Source organism: Mustela nigripes, chromosome 6 (assembly GCF_022355385.1).
Source record: "Mustela nigripes isolate SB6536 chromosome 6, MUSNIG.SB6536, whole genome shotgun sequence".
Lineage (NCBI taxonomy): Eukaryota > Metazoa > Chordata > Mammalia > Carnivora > Mustelidae > Mustela > Mustela nigripes.
The window spans coordinates 98,277,887-98,296,534 of record NC_081562.1 but is presented as its reverse complement, the minus strand read 5'-3'; the positions used below and the strand labels follow the sequence as shown (position 1 = coordinate 98,296,534).

Here is an 18,648-nt window from a genome sequence, read left to right as displayed (position 1 = left end):
TAATCCGGGAGTCGATTGACTACTTAACCCAGGATTTCCTGAACCTTGGTAGCTAGCTAATAGTAACATCTAGGGAGCTACCAAAAAGATGACTGTTGAGTCACAGCCCCAAAGCTTAGGATTCAGTAGTCTGAAGCCCAGAATTCTGAACTTTATGAACCCTTGAGAGATTTTGGCACGAGGCCAGACTTGAGAAACGTCTGCATTTGTGGTGTTATTCCAGCTGACCTTTATTCCCAAAACACACATGGCCATGTGAGGATGTCTCCCCACATTCTCACATGGCCAAGCCTGTGTACTCATCTCAAAGCAGGAATGACTCTTTAGGAAGCAACAATGAGTGCCCCAGATTTTGGCTTCCTGACAAGCAGGTTCAGGCCCTGTAGACAATCCAACAGCTTGGTGAAATGAACTCTGCTCTTGAACAGAGTAACTAACTAACTCTTACTAACCTTGTTTGGGATATTTAACTTTGTTGAGAAAGTTTCCCCAAAATGTATGGTTCTGTCGTCTTGTAAAAGGCAGAATAGCTGTCCTATGTATAGGCATAGTTGGGGTCCTTCTGCGCATCACAGGGCCCTCATTATGGTAGTCTAGAACTAGAGCTGGTGAATTGAATTGGCCTCAAACAGCAGGCTCCCAAAGGCAGAGGCTACGGGGAGAGTGGGCTAGCTTTCTGCCCCTCATTCCGTCAGGTCTTCAGTAGTTTCCCACCCTTAGCAAGCCACCAAAAATAAATGCATATACCGGGTGTCTGGGTGGCCCAGTAGGTTAAGCTGCTGCCTTCGGCTCAGGTCATGATCCCAGGGTCCTGGGATCGAGTCCCAGTTTGGGCTCTCTGCCTCGGTGGGGAGCCTGCTTTCCCCCCTCTCTCGCTCTCTGCCTTCTTCTCTGCCTACTGATGCTCTCTGTCAAATAAATTAAAAAATCTTAAAAAAAAAAAAAAAGAAAGAAAGAAAGAAAGAAAAGAAAGAAATGCATACAAGGGAAAAAGAGTTTCCTAATCACCACTACCCTGCCTTTGCTGCCCTCTTTTATGGAATCTATTTTATGAAAATTCTGGAACTATCACTGGCTCCAGGAAGGATTTGAAACCAATCCAGATCCTCCTCCATATATACTAGTGCAGAGATTAAATTTCTACTAATTTGTTTTGTTTTGTTTTTTCTGTTTCAGGCCAGGATGGAGTAATAAGGACTAAATATGTACTCTCACCTGGAAAAAACAAAAACTGGGAAAACGTACATAAAAAAATAAAAACATCTTTTAAGACACTGGATGTTGGACTACGTAAGACAGTCATCTCCGAGAGGTGGGAAACAAACAAGATGAGACCTAGCAACTGCTCCAGCTTACTGCCTTAAAAAAAATTTCCAGGACATAATGCAGGGAGGGAGAGATGTTGATAATGGTCATGCTTTTGTGGGGGTCCACATCGGAGAAAATGTATCAAACTGTACGTTTTATTGCAGTTTACTGTGTGTCGGTTTTTGTTTTGTTTTTTAAGATTTTATTTATTTGAGAAAGAGAGAGAACACAGGGATGGGCAGAAGAAGAGGGAGGGGCAGGGTCCCTGCTGAACAAGAAGCCCAATGTGGGGCTTTGATGGAGGATCCTGGGATCATGACCTGCGCCTAAGGCAGACGCTTCACCGACCGAGCCACCCAGACGTCCCTGCTGTGTGTCAGTTTTACCTCAACAAGACAAAATTCTACTGAGAGCTTCTTTCCTTGAGCTTCTGGCTTGGTTTCCTATTAAAATGGAAATCCCACTGAAGCGGGAACAGTTTTAAATTCATATTATTACGTTAATCACACTGTGGTGTTCCTAAGAATTGAAGTACAGACTTTCATAGGGAGAGCAAGGACACTACTAGGAAAAGAGAGAGGATTGCAGAAAGAGGGGAGAGAGCACTGGGCCGGGGAATGAAAGGAAACTTGTGTTGACAGATGGAATTAGCAGGGGCGGTTCTGTGGAAATGTGTGCTGGTGGGTTTTTCATTGCCTAATAAAATGGGGAGTGTTACAGGCATTTCGTGGAGAAGAGCCAGGGACGCTGTGGTCCCACAATGGGCGGGAGTTGTTTCATGACAGTAAGTGGTCCCACACAGAATGCCAGTAGCACCCTGCTGAGAAAACCTGGTGAGGGAATTCAGTGGTGCAGGTTGGTGGTCCCTCCCCCGTGCCCAACATTGCAAAGGGGTCTCAGCTTTCTGAACTACAGTTTGCAATGCAAAATAGAACACTTACTGCTGAATCCTGTTTTAGCCAGTTAAGTTTCCTGATGTTACAGCTGCAATTATAATCAGAACCTCTGAACCCTTGTGAACACTGACAGGAACACACAGATCTTTTTTTTTTTTTTTTTTTTAAATTTTTAGGGTGTTTTTTTTTTTTTAAGATTTTATTTATTTATTTGACAGAGAGAGAGCCCACAAGCAGGGGGAGCAGCAGAGGGAGAGGGAGAAGCAGGCTCTGGCTGAGCAGGGAGCCCAATGCAGGACTCAATCCCAGGACCCTGAGATCATGACCTGAGCCGAAGGCAGAGGCTCAACTAAACTGAGCCACCCAGGCGCCCTAGGACCTCAGTCTTAACCTGTCTAAACCAGCCTTGGGTTTGCACCCCTCCTGCCATCCTTATTTCTCTGAAAGGCAACCCCTTGCAGTAACCCCAGCTTGAAACTACAGTGGTTTCTCTCCCATCTCTCTCGTGTTCAGTTGCCAGTCTTGAAGAGTTTGCGTCTGAAATATCTCTCCACCCATCCCTTTTTCTTTTTCCTTTTTTTAAAAAATATTTATTTGTTTGTTTGACAGAGAGAGATCGACCCCAAGTAGGCAGAGAGGCAGGCAGAGGGAGAGGGGGAAGCAGGCTCCCCGCTGAGTGGAGAGCCTGATGTGGGGCTTGATCCCAAGACCCTGAGATCATGACCTGAGCCGAAGGCAGAGGCTTAACCCACTGAGCCACCCAGGCGCACCAGTATCCCTTTGTCTTTACTCCCTTTACCACTAGACCAATGCAGATTGTCATTACTTCCTACCAATCTGGTTTCTCCTTGCTTCAGTTCATCTGAAGCACAACTAGTTATTTTGTCAATAGTTTCCTTACAGCCTAAGAAAGGACATACAAAGTCTTGAACTGGACTTTAAGACTCTCTCAAGTATGGGCCTAGTTTTGCTTTTTAACCTTATACATGTTTTATTCATGTTCTATTTTTATTTATTTATTTTTTACGTTTTATTTTATTTTATTTTATTTTATGTAAGCTCAGTGCCCAAAATGGGCTTGAACTCACAGCTGAAATCCAGAGTTGCATGCTTTGCTGATGGAACCAGCCAGGCGTCCCTCTGTTGTATTTCTACATCACTGCGGACTGCTTCCCTTTCCTGATATATGCTCCATTTTTTTCCTGCCTCTTAGATTTTATTATCTCTTCCAGCTGCAAAATCTCCATCTCCACATGCACTCTTTTTTCTTCAACTGTCACTCTGACATCTTGACTTCCCCCCCAAAACTGAATATAACCTTTCCCCTCTTCAAAACTCTTTGGCAGTTCTCTCAAACTCACTGATGACACTTAGCATGTGTATTCTGTATTGTCTATGTTTGGGCAAATGTCACATATTCTAGTTAGAATCAGCTTCCCAAGGACAGGAACTATGCCTTACTCATCTTTTTTTGTTTGTTTGTTTGTTTACAGGGCCTAACATAGTGCCCTATACAGAACAAGAGCTCAGTAAATTTTTTTTTTAATTTAACTTTAATCAGTTATTTAGTTACATTGTGAAATTTATATATTCCATTGATATGAGAAATACTACATTTCACTATTTAAACTAAATGGATTTGAATTTAGAAGAACTCCCAAAATATCTTCTTCATTATTGTATATATGAAATAAACAAAATTCAGTCCAAAACCATTAGTAGAGAAAAAACATTAAAATGAGCAAAATGAAGTATAAGATAACTTTTGGTCACCAAGTTAAAAACATACTCCAAACAAAATCTCACCTGAGAGAGGATTCACTCAAATTTCTGGGCTCTTTGCCTCTCCAAAAGACAGAGCCATTAATCTCTTCTTTGACTAAAATAAAAAAAAAAAAAGTCGTGTAGAGGAAAAAGAAGTCAGTTGATAACATTACATAATTTGATTGAGTTTGTTTAGAAATTATAGTTACACATACTGATTTGATGACTGCTCATAAATCCTCACAAAAACTTGCAAGTCGTGGGGCATCTGGGTGGCTCTGTTGATTAAGCATCAAACTCTTGATTTCACCTCAGGTTGTGATCTCAGGGTGGTAAGATCAAGCCCCACATCAGGTCGGTGCAGGTGAGGAACCTGGTTAAGATTCTCTCTCCCTTTCCCTCTGTCCCTCCCCAACCTCTCCAAAAACAAAACAAAACAAAACAAAAACCTTGCAAGTCCCAAAGTAAAAACTGGGCAGCATGATGGGACAAAAGGAACTTTGGCTTCGATGTTAAAACACGTGCTTAAGGGGCACCTGGGTGGCTCAGTGGGTTAAGCCTCTGCCTTTGGCTCAGGTCATGATCTCAGGGTCCTGGGATCGAGCCCATTGTCAGCTCGCTGCTCAGCGGGGAACCTGCTTCCCCCTGTCTCTCTGCCTGCCTCTCTGCCTACTTGTGATCTCTGTCTGTCAAATAAATAAATTAAAAAAAAAAAAAAAAAGAAAACATGTGCTTAACTTCAGACTCTTGTAAAAAGTTACTTTACAGTTTGCAAGAATTTCCGGTTATCTTTTCACTCTGGACTCAGTATATATTTTTTTAAAGATTTATTTATTTGATGGACAGAGATCACAAGTAGGCAGAGAGGCAGGCGGGGCGGGGGGCAGCAGGCTCCCCACCAAGCAGAAAGCCTGATGTGGGGCTCGATCCCAGGACCCTGAGTTCATGACCTGAGCCGAAGGCAGAGGCTTAACCCACTGAACCACCCAGGTGCCCCACTGGACTCACTATCTTAATTTATAAAAGTAAAGATGATAATTCTGTGAGTGAAAATAAGATAATGTGCATAAAAAGGACTTGTGTGATGCCTGGTAGAGTAGTTATACAATATACCTTAGTTTAATTTAAAGTGAAAATCAAAGAGCCAATCATAACATCAAGAACACTGTCGTGTCCTCCCAATTATGTGTGTAGTTTGTTTGGAGGGACAAACAATAATAGTATCTGAGAAGTGTTCTGCATGAGAATCAAATTTACATTTCTGTAGGCTACTGCAAGAGGTCAGTATGGTCCTCACATTCTAAGCTCCAGCAGAAACTCCGTATTCCCTGTGACCATCTCTGCATCCCTGCGGAAGGGTTGGAGTTAGGGGATGCACAGGCCAAACAGAGAGCGGGGGAGAGAAAGAGAGAAAGCCCTGCTCCCACAGAGAATGCGTCTGGGGGTTTCCCTGGTTCTGTCCGCAGTGTCCTTTCTTGACTCGCTTGCTTCCCTTTACTCCTTCCTCTTCTCTTAATTTTTTTTTTGTTTATTTTTAAGTCAAAATTTACACAAAATGAAATCAAAATCATAAGTGTGTTTGCACTGTGTTTGACCCCTTTCCTTTTGAACTGCTCTGCAAAATTCTCTTTCACTCCAGTGGTTCTGAGAGGAGCCCAAGGCACCTCCATGCTTAGAAGAAAGAACCCTTTTACCTAAGAGAGCCAAAGGTGATGCTGGAGGGGATTCTATAAGAAGATAGCAGGAGGCTGTGGGTGGTTTTCTGGCTGGCTCTGATCTAGACAGATGAGGTCAACACAGCCCCCTTGAAGTCCGGCATATTTCATCAGATTTGGAGATCACCTGGGGATGTGAGGCCAAAAACCTGGTAAGTGAGAAACTGAGGGGCGCTTGGCTGGCTCAGGGGCTAGAGCATGTGACTTTTGATCTCAGAAGTGTGAATTTGAGCCCCATGTTGGGTATAGAGATTACTTAAAAATAAAATCCTTAAACACACACACACACACGAAAGTGGGAAACCACAGTTATGCGGTGACTAATGGAAGGACCAAGCTATAGTGACCTTTTGTCTTCCCAGCACCTTCCCTTCTTTAAGGGACTGGCCTCTTCTACAGTATGGGTGCCCCATCTTTATTAAAATCAAATAAAAACAAAACAAAAACTGCTCTTTCCAATGAAATTAATGATGTTTCAGCTCTAGTGCCCCTCACTTGCACGAGTTCCTTCCAAAGTCTTAGGAGAGGTCTTAACAATGTGTGCGCATGGCCAAATGTGTGTGTGTTTTTTTAAAGATTTTATTTATTTATTTGACAGACAGAGATCACAAGCAGGCAGAGAGGCAGGCAGAGAGAGGGGAGGGAAGCAGGCTCCTTGCTGAGCAGAGAGCCTGATGCAGGGCTTGATCCCATGACCCTGAGATCATGACCTGAGCCAAAGGCAGAGGCTTAACCCACTGAGCCACCCAGGCGCCCCTGGCCAAATGACCTTTACCTAAGGACAGCTAGCCCCCTCAAGTTCCTGGAAACCTTGTTTCCAAAATTCCTTAGAGACTTATGCTATTCCTAAACCCCTCCCAACTTGAAAGTATGTAATCAGTCACCCATCACAACCCCAGTGCAATTCTTTCTGCCCACAAGTACTGTCCCCATGTTTAAAACAAAACAAACAAGCAAAAAGCCCCCCCCAAAAAACCAGCTTTTTGCACTGAAGACATTTCAAGAATTCTTTCTTGACCATTTGCTCTGACCCCAACATTTCCAGATCAACTGTATTTGGTGTCTTGACTCTTTTTCTTAAGGAAGGCTCTGCAAATCGTGTGAGTTTTTTGTCCCCACAAAATCTGGATCCATCCTTATTCGAGCTGTAGCTGAGTGGTCTGGGGGTGGGCTCTGACCCAAGTTGGGCTCTGACCCAAGTTGGGCTGATCAATGTCTCCCTCTAGGATTGTGACATCTGGACATGAGAGGCAGAGCTGGGAGTCTTTGAAACTGGCCATATTGAGAAGAAAGTCCCTCACAGGCTGTTCAGGCCCAGGAACAGGCCTCCGGGTTTCTGGTCTTCCACTATTGGGTTTCTTCTGTTCCCCTCTTGACTCCCTGAAAGACTCAAAATCCTTCAATAAATTCTCTTTGGCATTAAGTTAGGCAGAATGAGTTTTTTCTACTTGAAAGTGAAAAACCTCTACTAACTACATAAGTTTAAAACCCCCGGTCATCATAGACACTTCTAATAGTAGGCTTTTCACAAATGTGGGCACTAATTGTGAAATAAATAATGCCTTTGATCGTTGCTGGAATTAAGTAGAACGTATTAGCAATTTGTGGCACAGGAGTCAGCAGGTTTGAGCCTCTTGCCTCAGGACCACATATTACAGACTGTTGGGAACGTGAACCACAGGGTCCTGGGTATACAGCAACACCTCAGGCATTTTGGAGGAGAGCAGGAAGGAAATGGAGCACAGCACTGTGGGCTTGCTGGGAGGGGAGAAGAAATCACGGAGTCTTTTCTTTTAGGAAGCTGGTATTACCTGTCTCTTCAACCTGATTTCAAGCAGGTTCACCAAACTTGAACTTTCTTTTTTGTGTGTGAGGCCATCAAAGGCTATAACAAAAAACAACTTTAGGGTCAGCATTCCTGCCCCTCTCTATGTTAGCTTTACGTTTCATTGGTAACAATGGTGTTACCACTGATGATCTTAGGATCTTAGGATCATCTGTGCTGTCCACTGAAAAATGAAGTACATCTTGATCTCTGTTTCTACATCGGCTGCTAGGTGCCAGTGGCCAGAGTCTGGCAGGTGTAAGGCCATAATGAAAAGAGAGCCTGATGACAGATAGCAGATGACAGTGTTTTCTGCCACTGTGTTCTCTAGGGTGCACATAGCAGCTCACAGTCTTCGTCAGTAGCTTAGATATGAAGTCCTTCTCCCATTTAGCACGGTGGATGCCTGGCGACATGTTCAGTAGTGCTGATCAGCTGAGGCACATTTTTAGAAAGGACACTACCAAAAAAATGCAATGCTTTCCTAACTGCAAGAGATCTGATTATATTTGTCAAAACCCTATTCCTATGGGGAAGACTGCCAAGCCTATGTAAAAATTATCCACTAAACCTGAGAGACTCATCAGCCCCTTGTTTTCATTTTCTTTAACCTCAATCATTTTAAAAAATATGTAGGTTTTAGGTATAAAAGAAAATCTTATATTTGTATAAAACCTGGTTCAGTGTATGTGTCATCAGATTATGATGTTTCACTCTATTTTGGGGATTAGTCTACTTCATGTTATGCCAGTGTTTCAAAGACATCACCAAGGCCATTAAAGTCTTTTCTATGCATCTAGAACTGCAGTGACTGATTCTATAGCTACTAGACACCTGTGGCCATTAAAATTAACATTAAATTAAAATTCAGTTAGTAGCACTAGTGGTCATAGGTGGCTGTTGGCCACTGTACTAGATGTAATTAGACTACATACAGAACAGCTCCATCATTGCAGAAAGTTCTGTTGGACATTGCTGTTCTGTTGGACTTGAGGGTGCCTGGGTGGCTCAGTTGTTGGGTGTCTGCCTTCAGCTCGGGTCATGGTCCCAGGGTCCTGAGTCTGCCATCGGGCTCCCTGCTCTTCAGGGTACCTGCTTCTCCCTCTCCCTCTGCCTCTCTCTCTGTCTCTCATGAATAAATAAATAGAATCTTAAAAAAAAAAAAAAAAAAAAGAATGTACTTGAAACGAAGGGGCTAATCAGTCAATTCATTCTAGAGCTTTAGCAGCTAATACAGTTCACCACAGCCACTCTGCTCCTGTCAGCATTGTTCATGTAGAGTTTAATAACTATCCCCTTTCATCTACACATAAAGTACAATTTAAAGTGCTACCTCTGACCCATACTATACCAATTTAAAGTGCTACCTCTGACCCATCTCTATACTCTAGAGAAAAGCCTCTTCTTCTATATATCTCCAGAAAAAGTAGGGCTTAATTAGGAAGCCTTTTGAAAATGAGATGATGAAACTAAGTATTTTTACTACAAATGATTCTCATTTTCGAGCTTCCTTTGTTAAGATAATCCAGTTGGTTTGAGTGTGCGCTTTGCCACATGACACAAATATTCCCTAGGCTTTCACCCAAGAGGTTTGGAGTAAGTTCTAATAATTATCTTTATTTAAATGCTGAGCAGTTAATGTGAGCTACTTCTCTGGGCATGATATCATCAATATTAACATTAAAGCCTCTAGCAATAACTGTTGTCAAGAAGATGGTCAGACAGGTTTGAGCCTCTCTCTTGCTTCAGGTCTGCATATTACAGACTGTCTAGGAGGTGAACCCCCATGGTCCCACAGGGTATATGGCAACACTAACCCAGGGAAGAAGCAGCTTGGTGGAGAACCAGCATCAGGGCGCAGGACTGTTGGCATTCTAGAAAGGGGGATGCTTTTATTTCTGTAATGTGTGCTATGTATGACTCCTTGTGACAGTAGCAGTTTTGGGTTTTCAAAACTCTCTACACCAAAGTGTCAGATGAAACATTCAGAGATGAAAGTGGAGGAGGAGGAGTGGAGGAGAGGTATAATTTTATGAATAGCCATGTGCTTGAATACAAGATAAGTTTTTTTTTTTAAGCATCTTCACTGCTTTTAACATCATTTGTGAAGTTTCTAGGAATTTAAATTTCATAAAACTTCTACCTGTAATTAGCTTCTTTAACGTGTGTTTTTATCTTCTTATACATCTTGGGGGAAAAAAAAAACAAGAATAATTATGCTTGTGGACAAGGATAAATATGCATTTAAGGCAACCAACGCCAGTTAGGTACTCTAATTAGGGTGGCAAGAGACCTGGGGAGCAACCAGGGATTTAGTAAGTCTAATTACAACTTCTACAAACAGTTGCCATGCCATGGAGCGTCAGTGTGGAAGGGTGCTTGTCTATGAGAGTGTACAAACACTGGATAGTTTTCTCACACTTTGTAGTTATCCAGTACTCCAAGAGCTCTGAGTCTTACCTGGAGGGAAGCCTAGCGAAGAGCCAGTTGACTGGTGTGCACTGGTCTAGCTCCACTGCCTAGAGGCCAGAAGTGGAAGGGCCTATCCAGGAGCCCTGTGTGGGACTTTATTCTGTCCTTCCTCTCAGCTAAGGATGTGATCTCAACAGCTGACTGCTTTCCTGCTGTATGCCCAGCCTTGCCCACATTATTTCATGTAACACAAAAACCCTGTGAAAGTAGCAATAGAAAGACAAGGAAGCTGAGGCTCACAGAGGCTGTGATGGTAGACAGTCACACAGCTGGAAAGGTGGGAGCTGGGATTCAGATGTCAGCTTAGCGAGTCCAAAGCACATGCTTCTCTGCTTTTGACCACCTCCCGGTTATGTGGATTGCACATAAAGGGCTCCTTTAGATATAATCACATTTTATGTGCATATATAAAATAAGACCTTGAAATAAACAGTATAAAGCTGAACTATATATTCTATTTTTATCTATTTGTCCTTGGATTTTTAAAACTTACTCACCAGAAGGATGTACAGCCCAAAATATGAAATGTAAAAGCACAGGAACTCTGGTTGAGCAGGGTGAGTACCGGGAGCCCTGACTCCTCACCTCCCCTTTCTCCCCACCCCCCTGTGAATTTTCTAGATCTCCTTGTGCGCAGTGGGAAAATCATCTGCATCAGATGCTGAGCTCCCTAAACAAAATTAAAGGTGGCTTTTCATCTTTTTATCTACATGTGAATCATAGTTCTTGGATGAACAAGTTCCCAATGCTATTTTTGAATGAAGAGTGAATGCTGTTAATAACCACAATAAACCATAATTATTGGAACAGGACCTTGTAGCTTCCCTTGTTTGTGGGAGCCCAAGATTCACAGAGATGACTATCAGGAGTTTTCCTAAAGCCAGGTTCACAATGTTTCTGGTTATCCCCTGTACTTCTTGATTAGGTTTTTCTTTAAAATATGTGGTTGTTGGGGGTGCCTGGGTGGCTCAGTCGTTAAGCATCTGCCTTTGGCTCAGGTCATAATCCTGGGTCCTGAGTTCAAGCCCCACATTGGGCTCCCTGCTCAGTGGAAAGCTTGCTTCTCCCTCTCCCACTCCCCCTGCTTGTGTTCCCTCTCTCACTGTGTCTCTGTCAAATCTTAAAAAACAAAAAGAAAGAAAAATGTGGTTGTTAATAAGGTTATTAAAATTAAACAAGAACTGACCAGAGGTGCCTGGGTGGCTCAGTGGGTTAAGCGTCTGCCTTCGGTTCAGGTTATGATCCCAGGGTCCTGGGATGAAGCCCTGCATCGGGCTCACTGCTCAGCGGGGAGCCCACTTCTCCCTCAGCCTGCCATTCCCCCTGCTTGTGCTTGTGCTTGTGCTCAGTCTCTCTTTGATGATTAAATAAATAAAATCTTAAAAATAACTTAAAAAGGGGAGGAGTCAAGATGGTGGAGAAGTAGCAGGCTGAGACTACTTCAGCTAGCAGGAGATCAGCGATATAGCTTATCTAAAGATTGTAAACACCTGCAAATCCATTGGCAGATCGAAGAGAAGAAGAACAGCAATTCTAGAAAAAGAAAAACAACCACTTTCTGAAAGGTAGGACTGGTGGAGAAGTGAATCCAAAGCAACGGGAAGATAGACCCAGGGGTGGGGAGGGGCTGGCTCCCGGCAAGCGGCGGAGCAACGGAGCACAAAATCAGGACTTTTAAAAGTCTGTTCCGCTGAGGGACATCGCTCCAGAGGCTAAACTGGGGCGAAGCCCACGCGGGGTCAGCGTGGCCTCAGGTCCCGCAGGGTCACAGAAGGATCAGGGTGTCTAAATGTCGCAGAGCTTGCGGGTATTGGAACGGGAAAACCGGCTACAGAGACAGAGCGGACAGTGCTTCACAGCTCGGTGTTACCTTGAACTGGCCACAGGCTAGGTGAGCTCGGAGCATGGCCGGAAGTCAGGAGAAGGGAGTTACTGACTGCTGTTCTCTGAGGGAGCACTGAGGAGTGGGGCCACAGGCTCTCGGCTCCTCCAGGCCAGAGACCAGGAACCACCATTTGTATTCCTGTCCTCCGGAACTCTACGGAAAGCGCTCAGGTAACAAAAGCTCCTGAAAGCAAACCCGAGCGGATTACTCAGCCTGGACCCTGGTAAGCCCAGTGCAATTCCGCCTGGGGCAAAGACACTTGAGAATCACTACACCAGGCCCCACCCCCCAGAAGATCAACAAGAAATCCAGCCAAGACCAAATTCACCTACCAAGGAGTGAGGTTTCAATACCAAGGAGAGCAGCAGAATTCCAGAGGAGGACAAAGCAAAGCACGGGACTCATGGCTTTCTCCATGTGATTTTTTAGTCTTGCCGTTAATTTAATTTTTTTCTTTTTCATTTTTTTTCTATTCTTTTGCTAAATTTTTTTAAACTTTTACCCTTTTCTTTTTTAACGTTTTTTAACTAGTTTATCTAATATGTATATATATATATATTATACTTTTCTTTATTCGTTTTCTTTTTTCTTTTTTTTTTCCCCCCTTCTTTCTTTTTGAACCTCTTTTTATCCCCCTTTTCCCCCTCACGATTTGGGATCTTTTCTGATTTGGTTAAAGCATATTTTCCTGGGGTTGTTGCCACCCTTTTAGTATTTTACTTGCTCATTCATATACTCTTCTCTGGACAAAATGACAAGGTGGAAAAATTAACCACAAAAAAAAGAACAAGAGGCAGTACTGAAGGCTAGGGACCTAATCAATACAGACATTGGTAATATGTCAGATCTAGAGTTCAGAATGACAATTCTCAAGGTTCTAGCCGGGCTCGCAAAAGGCATGGAATATATTAGAGAAACCCTCTCGGGAGATATAAAAGCCCTTTCTAGAGAAATAAAAGAACTGAAATCTAACCAAGTTGAAATCAAAAAAGCTATTAATGAGGTGCAATAAAAAATGGAGGCTCTCACTGCTAGGATAAATGAGGCAGAAGAAAGAATTAGCGATATAGAAGACCAAATGACAGAGAATAAAGAAGCTGAGCAAAAGAGGGACAAACAGCTACTGGACCACAAGGGGAGAATTCGAGAGATAAGTGACACCATAAGACGAAACAACATTAGAATAATTGGGATTCCAGAAGAAGAAGAAAGAGAGAGGGGAGCAGAAGGCATACTGGAGAGAATTATTGGGGGAGAACTTCCCCAATATGGCAAAGGGAACGAGCATCAAAATTCAGGAGGTTCAGAGAACGCCCCTCAAAATCAGTAAGAATAGGCCCACACCCCGTCACCTAATAGTAAAATTTACAAGTCTTAGTGACAAAGAGAAAATCCTGAAAGCAGCCCTGGAAAAGAAGTCTGTAACATACAATGGTAAAAATATCAGATTGGCAGCTGACTTATCCACAGAGACCTGGCAGGCCAGAAAGAGCTGGCATGATATTTTCAGAGCACTAAACGAGAAAAACATGCAGCCAAGAATACTATATGCAGCTAGGCTATCATTGAAAATAGAAGGAGAGATTAAAAGCTTGCAGAAGAAACAAAAACTAAAGAATTTGCAAACACCAAACCAGCTCTACAGGAAATATTGAAAGGGGTCCTCTAAGCAAAGAGAGAGCCTACAAGAGGTAGATCAGAAAGGAACAGAGATAATATACAGTAACAGTCACCTTACAGGCAATACAATGGCACTAAATTCATATCTCTCAATAGTTACCCTGAATGTTAATGGGCTAAATGCCCCCATCAAAAGACACAGGTTATCATAATGGATAAAAAACCAAAACCCATCTATATGTTGCCTCCAAGAAACTCATTTTAAGCCAGAAGACACCTCCAGATTTAAAGTGAGGGGGTGGAAAAGAATTTACCATGCTAATAGACATCAGAAGAAAGCAGGAGTGGCAATCCTTATATCAGATCAATTAGATTTTATGCCAAAGACTATAATAAGAGATGAGGAAGGACACTATATCATACTCAAAGGGTCTGTCCAACAAGAAGATCTAACAATTTTAAAATCTATGCCCCCAACGTGGGAGCAGCCAACTATATCAACCAATTAATAACAAAATCAAAGAAACACATCAACAATAATACAATAATAGTAGGGGACTTTAACACTCCCCTCACTGAAAAGGACAGATCATCCAAGCAAAAGATCAGCAAGGAAATAAAGGCCTTAAACGAAACACTGGACCAGATGGACATCACAGATATATTCAGAACATTTCATCCCAAAGCAACAGAATACACATTCTTCTCTAGTACACATGGAACATTCTCCAGAATAGATCACATCCTCAGTCCTAAATCAGGACTCAACCGGTATCAAAAGATTGGGATCATTCCCTGCATATTTTTAGACAACAATGCTCTGAAGCTAGAACTCAACCACAAGAGGAAGTTTGGAAAGAACCCAAATACATGGAGACTAAACAGCATCCTTCTAAAGAATGAATGGGTCAACCGGGAAATTAAAGAAGAATTGAAAAAATCATGGAAACAAATGATAATGAAAATACAACGGTTCAAAATCTGTGGGACACAACAAAGGCAGTCCTGGGAGGAAAATATATAGCGGTACAGGCCTTTCTCAAGAAACAAGAAAGGTCTCAGGTACACAACCTAACCCTACACCTAAAGGAGCTGGAGAAAGAACAAGAAAGAAACCCTAAACCCAGCAGGAGAAGAGAAATTATAAAGATCAGAGCAGAAATCAATGAAATAGAAACCAAAAAAACAATAGAGCAAATCAACGAAACTAGGAGCTGGTTCTTTGAAAGAATTAATAAAATTGATAAACCCTGGGCCAGGCATATCAAAAAGAAAAGAGAAAGGACCCAAATAAATAAAATCATGAATGAAAGAGGAGAGATCAACTAACACCAAAGAAATACAAACTATTATAAGAACATACTATGAGCCACTCTATGCCAACAAATTTGACAATCTGGAAGAAATGGATGCATTCCTAGAGACATATAAACTACCACAACTGAACCAGGAAGAAATAGAAAGCCTGAACAGACCCATAACCAGTAAGGAGATTGAAACAGTCATTAAAAATCTCCAAACAAACAAAAGCCCAGGGACAGACGGCTTCCCGGGGGAATTCTACCAAACATTTAAAGAAGAACTAATTTCTATTCTCCCAAAACTGTTCCAAAAAATAGAAATGGAAGGGAAACTTCCAAACTCATTTTATGAGGCCAGCATCACCTTGATCCCAAAACCAGACAAGGATCCCATCAAAAAAGAGAGCTATAGACCAATATCCTTGATGAACACAGATGCGAAAATTCTCACCAAAATACTAGCCAATAGGATTCAACAGTACATTAAAAGGATTATTCACCATGACCAAGAGGGATTTATTCCAGGGCTGCAAGTTTGGTTCAACATCCGCAAATCAGTCAATGTGATACAACACATCAATAAAAGAAAGAACAAGAACCATATGATACTCTCAATAGATGCTGAAAAAGCATTTGACAAAGTACAGCATCCCTTCCTGATCAAAACTCTTCAACGTGTAGGGATAGAGGGCACATACCTCAATATCATCAAAGCCATTTATAAAAATCCCACCGCAAATATCATTCTCAATGGAGAAAAACTGAAAGCTTTTCCGCTAAGGTCAGGAACACGGCAGGGAGGTCCATTATCACCACTGCTATTCAACATAGTACTAGAAGTCCTAGCCTCAGCAATCAGACAACAAAAGGAAATTAAAGGCATCCAAATCGGCAAAGTAGAAGTCAAATTATCACTCTTCGCAGATGATATGATACTACATGTGGAAAACCCAAAAGACTCCACTCCAAAACTGCTAGAACTTGTACAGGAATTCAGTAAAGTTCAGTATATAAAATCAATGCACAGAAATCAGTTGCATTTCTCTACACCAACAACAAGACAGAAGAAAGAGAAATGAAGGAGTCAATCCCATTTACAATTGCACCCCAAACCATAAGATACCTAGGAATAAACCTAACCAAAGAGGCACAGAAATTATACTCAGAAAACTATAAAGTACTCATGAAAGAAATTGAGGCAGACACAAAGAAATGGAAAAATGTTCCATGCTCCTGGATTGGAAGAATAAATATTGTGAAAATGTCTATGCTACCTAAAGCAATCTACACATTTAATGCACTTCCTATCAAAGTACTATCCATCTTTTTCAAAGAAATGGAACAAATAATTCTAAAATTTATATGGAACCAGAAAAGACCTCGAATAGCCAAAGGGATATTGAAAAAGAAAGCCAAAGTTGGTGGCATCACAATTCCGGACTTCAGGCTCTATTACAAAGCTGTCATCATCAAGACAGCTTGGTACTGGCACAAAACAGACACATAGATCAATGGAACAGAATAGAGAGCCCAGAAATAGACCCTCAACTCTATGGTCAACTAATCTTCGACAAAGCAGGAAAGAATATCCAGTGGAAAAAAGTCAGCCTCTTCAATTAATGGTGTTGGGAAAATTGGACAGCCACATGCAGAAAATGAAATTGGACCATTTCCTTACACCACACACAAAAATAGACTCAAAATGGATGAAGGACCTCAATGTGCAAAAGGAATCCATCCAAATCCTTGAGGAGAACACAGGCAGCAACCTCTTTGACCTCAGCTGCAGCAACATCTTCCTAGGAACACCGCCAAAGGCAAGGGAAGCAAGGGCAAAAACGAACTATTGGGATTTCATCAAGATCAAAAGCTTTTGCACAGCAAAGGAAACAGTTAACAAAATCAAAAGACAACTGACAGAATGGGAGAAGATATTTGCAAACGACATATCAGATAAAGGACTAGTGTCCAGAATCTATAAAGAACTTAGCAAACTCAACACCCAAAGAACAAATAATCCAATCAAGAAATGGGCAGAGGACATGAACAGACATTTCTGCAAAGAAGACATCCAGATGGCCACAGACACATGAAAAAGTGCTCCATATCACTTGGCATCAGGGAAATACAAATCAAAACCACAATGAGATATCACCTCACACCAGTCAGAATGGCTAAAATCAACAAGTCAGGAAATGACAGATGCTGGCGAGGATGAGGAGAAAGGGGAACCCTCCTACACTGTTGGTGGGAATGCAAGCTGGTGCAACCACTCTGGAAAACAGCATGGAGGTTCCTCAAAATGTTGAAAATAGAACTGCCCTATGACCCCGCAATTGCACTACTGGGTATTTACCCTAAAGATACCAACGTGGTGATCCAAAGGGGCACGTGCACCCGAATGTTTATAGCAGCAATGTCCACAATAGCCAAACTATGGAAAGACCCTAGATGTCTATCAACAGATGAATGGATCCAGAAGTTGTGGTATATATACACAATGGAATACTATGCAGCCATCAAAAGAAATGACATCTTGCCATTTGCGACAACATGGATGGAACTAGAGCGTATCATGCTTAGCGAAATAAGTCAAGCAGAGAAAGACAACTATCATATGATCTCCCTGATATGAGGAAGTGGTGATACAACATGGGGGCTCAAGTGGGTAGGAGAAGAATAAATGAAACAAGATGGGATTGGGAGGGAGACAAACCATAAGTGACTCTTAATCTCACAAAACAAACTGAGGATTGCTGGGGGGAGGGGGTTTGGGGGAAGGGGGGTGGGGTTATGGACATTGGGGAGGGTATGTGCTTTGGTGAGTGCTGTGAAGTGTGTAAACCTGGTGATTCACAGACCTGTACCCCTGGGGATAAAAATATATGTTTATAAAAAATAAAAAATTAAAAAATTAACTAAAACGAACTGACCAAATGGAATCCAGATTTTAACTCATTGTTTTTGTGAAACCAGTATTTAGTGAACACACTTCTTTCTTTCTTTTGTTTTTCTTCATTTCTCCCCCTGCCTTCCCTCCCTTTCTTCCTTTCCATTCTTTTCTTTATTTCTTTTTTCCCCACAAATCCTCATGTATGGCAAACTGTGCTGAGAATGGATGGATCAGCTCATTAATCATCATGGAACTGAAAATCAAAACCACAATGAGACCTCACAACTGTTAGGATGGCAATCCTCAAAAAGCCAAAAGATAGCAAGGATTGGTGAGGATGTGGATAAAAGGGAACCCCTATGCACTCCTCATAGGGCTGCAAATTGGTACAACCACTGTGGAAAACAGTATGGAGGCTCCTCAAGAAACGAAAATAGGACTACCATATGATCCAGCATTCCCGTTTCTGGGTCTGTGTTTAAAGGAAATAAAATCACTATCTCAGGTAACTGCCCTCCCTATTCATAGCAGCATTATTTACAGTAACCTTAGTGTCCAGGAATACATGAATGGATAAATAAAATGTGTTTGGGTGTCAGGGGTGGGGATGTGTGCACACATGCATATACACACAATCTAATATTATTTAGCCTTTAAAAAAAGGAAAATCTGGGATGCCTGGGGAACTCACTCAGGTGAGTGTCCAGCTCTTGATTTATGCTCAGGTCCTGATCCAGGGTCCTGGGATTGAGCTCCAAGTCTGGCTCCCTGTTCAGTGAGGAGACTACTTGTGGATTCTCTCTCTTCTCTGCATCTACCCTCCCCTGCTGCTCATGTTTTCTCTCTCTGTTTCAGATAAATAAATAAATCTTAAAAAAAAAAAAATCCTGGGGCACCTGCCTTGCTCAGTCAGCAGAGCATCCGGCTGTTTTTTTTTTTTTTTTTTTTTTTTAAGATTTTATTTATTTT

At 42.0% G+C, this 18,648-nt stretch overlaps 1 protein-coding gene and 1 long non-coding RNA gene across 4 annotated transcripts in view; one reads left to right on the top strand and one right to left on the bottom strand.

The window, feature by feature from the left end:
• Positions 1 to 1,466, top strand: part of LOC132019877 (uncharacterized) — an 84,666-nt gene extending 83,200 nt beyond the window's left edge. For all 3 annotated transcript variants that reach the window (XR_009404867.1, XR_009404870.1, XR_009404869.1), the window contains one exon: positions 1,177 to 1,466. This is a non-coding gene — a long non-coding RNA (uncharacterized LOC132019877). The remainder of the gene's footprint in view (positions 1 to 1,176) is intronic.
• Positions 1 to 18,648, bottom strand: part of C6H12orf56 (chromosome 6 C12orf56 homolog) — a 105,218-nt gene that overhangs the window by 53,682 nt on the left and 32,888 nt on the right. Inside the window, exon 3 of the mRNA XM_059403608.1 lies at positions 4,011 to 4,083. Within this exon, the coding sequence (XP_059259591.1) occupies positions 4,011 to 4,083 (73 nt within the window). The remainder of the gene's footprint in view (positions 1 to 4,010; positions 4,084 to 18,648) is intronic.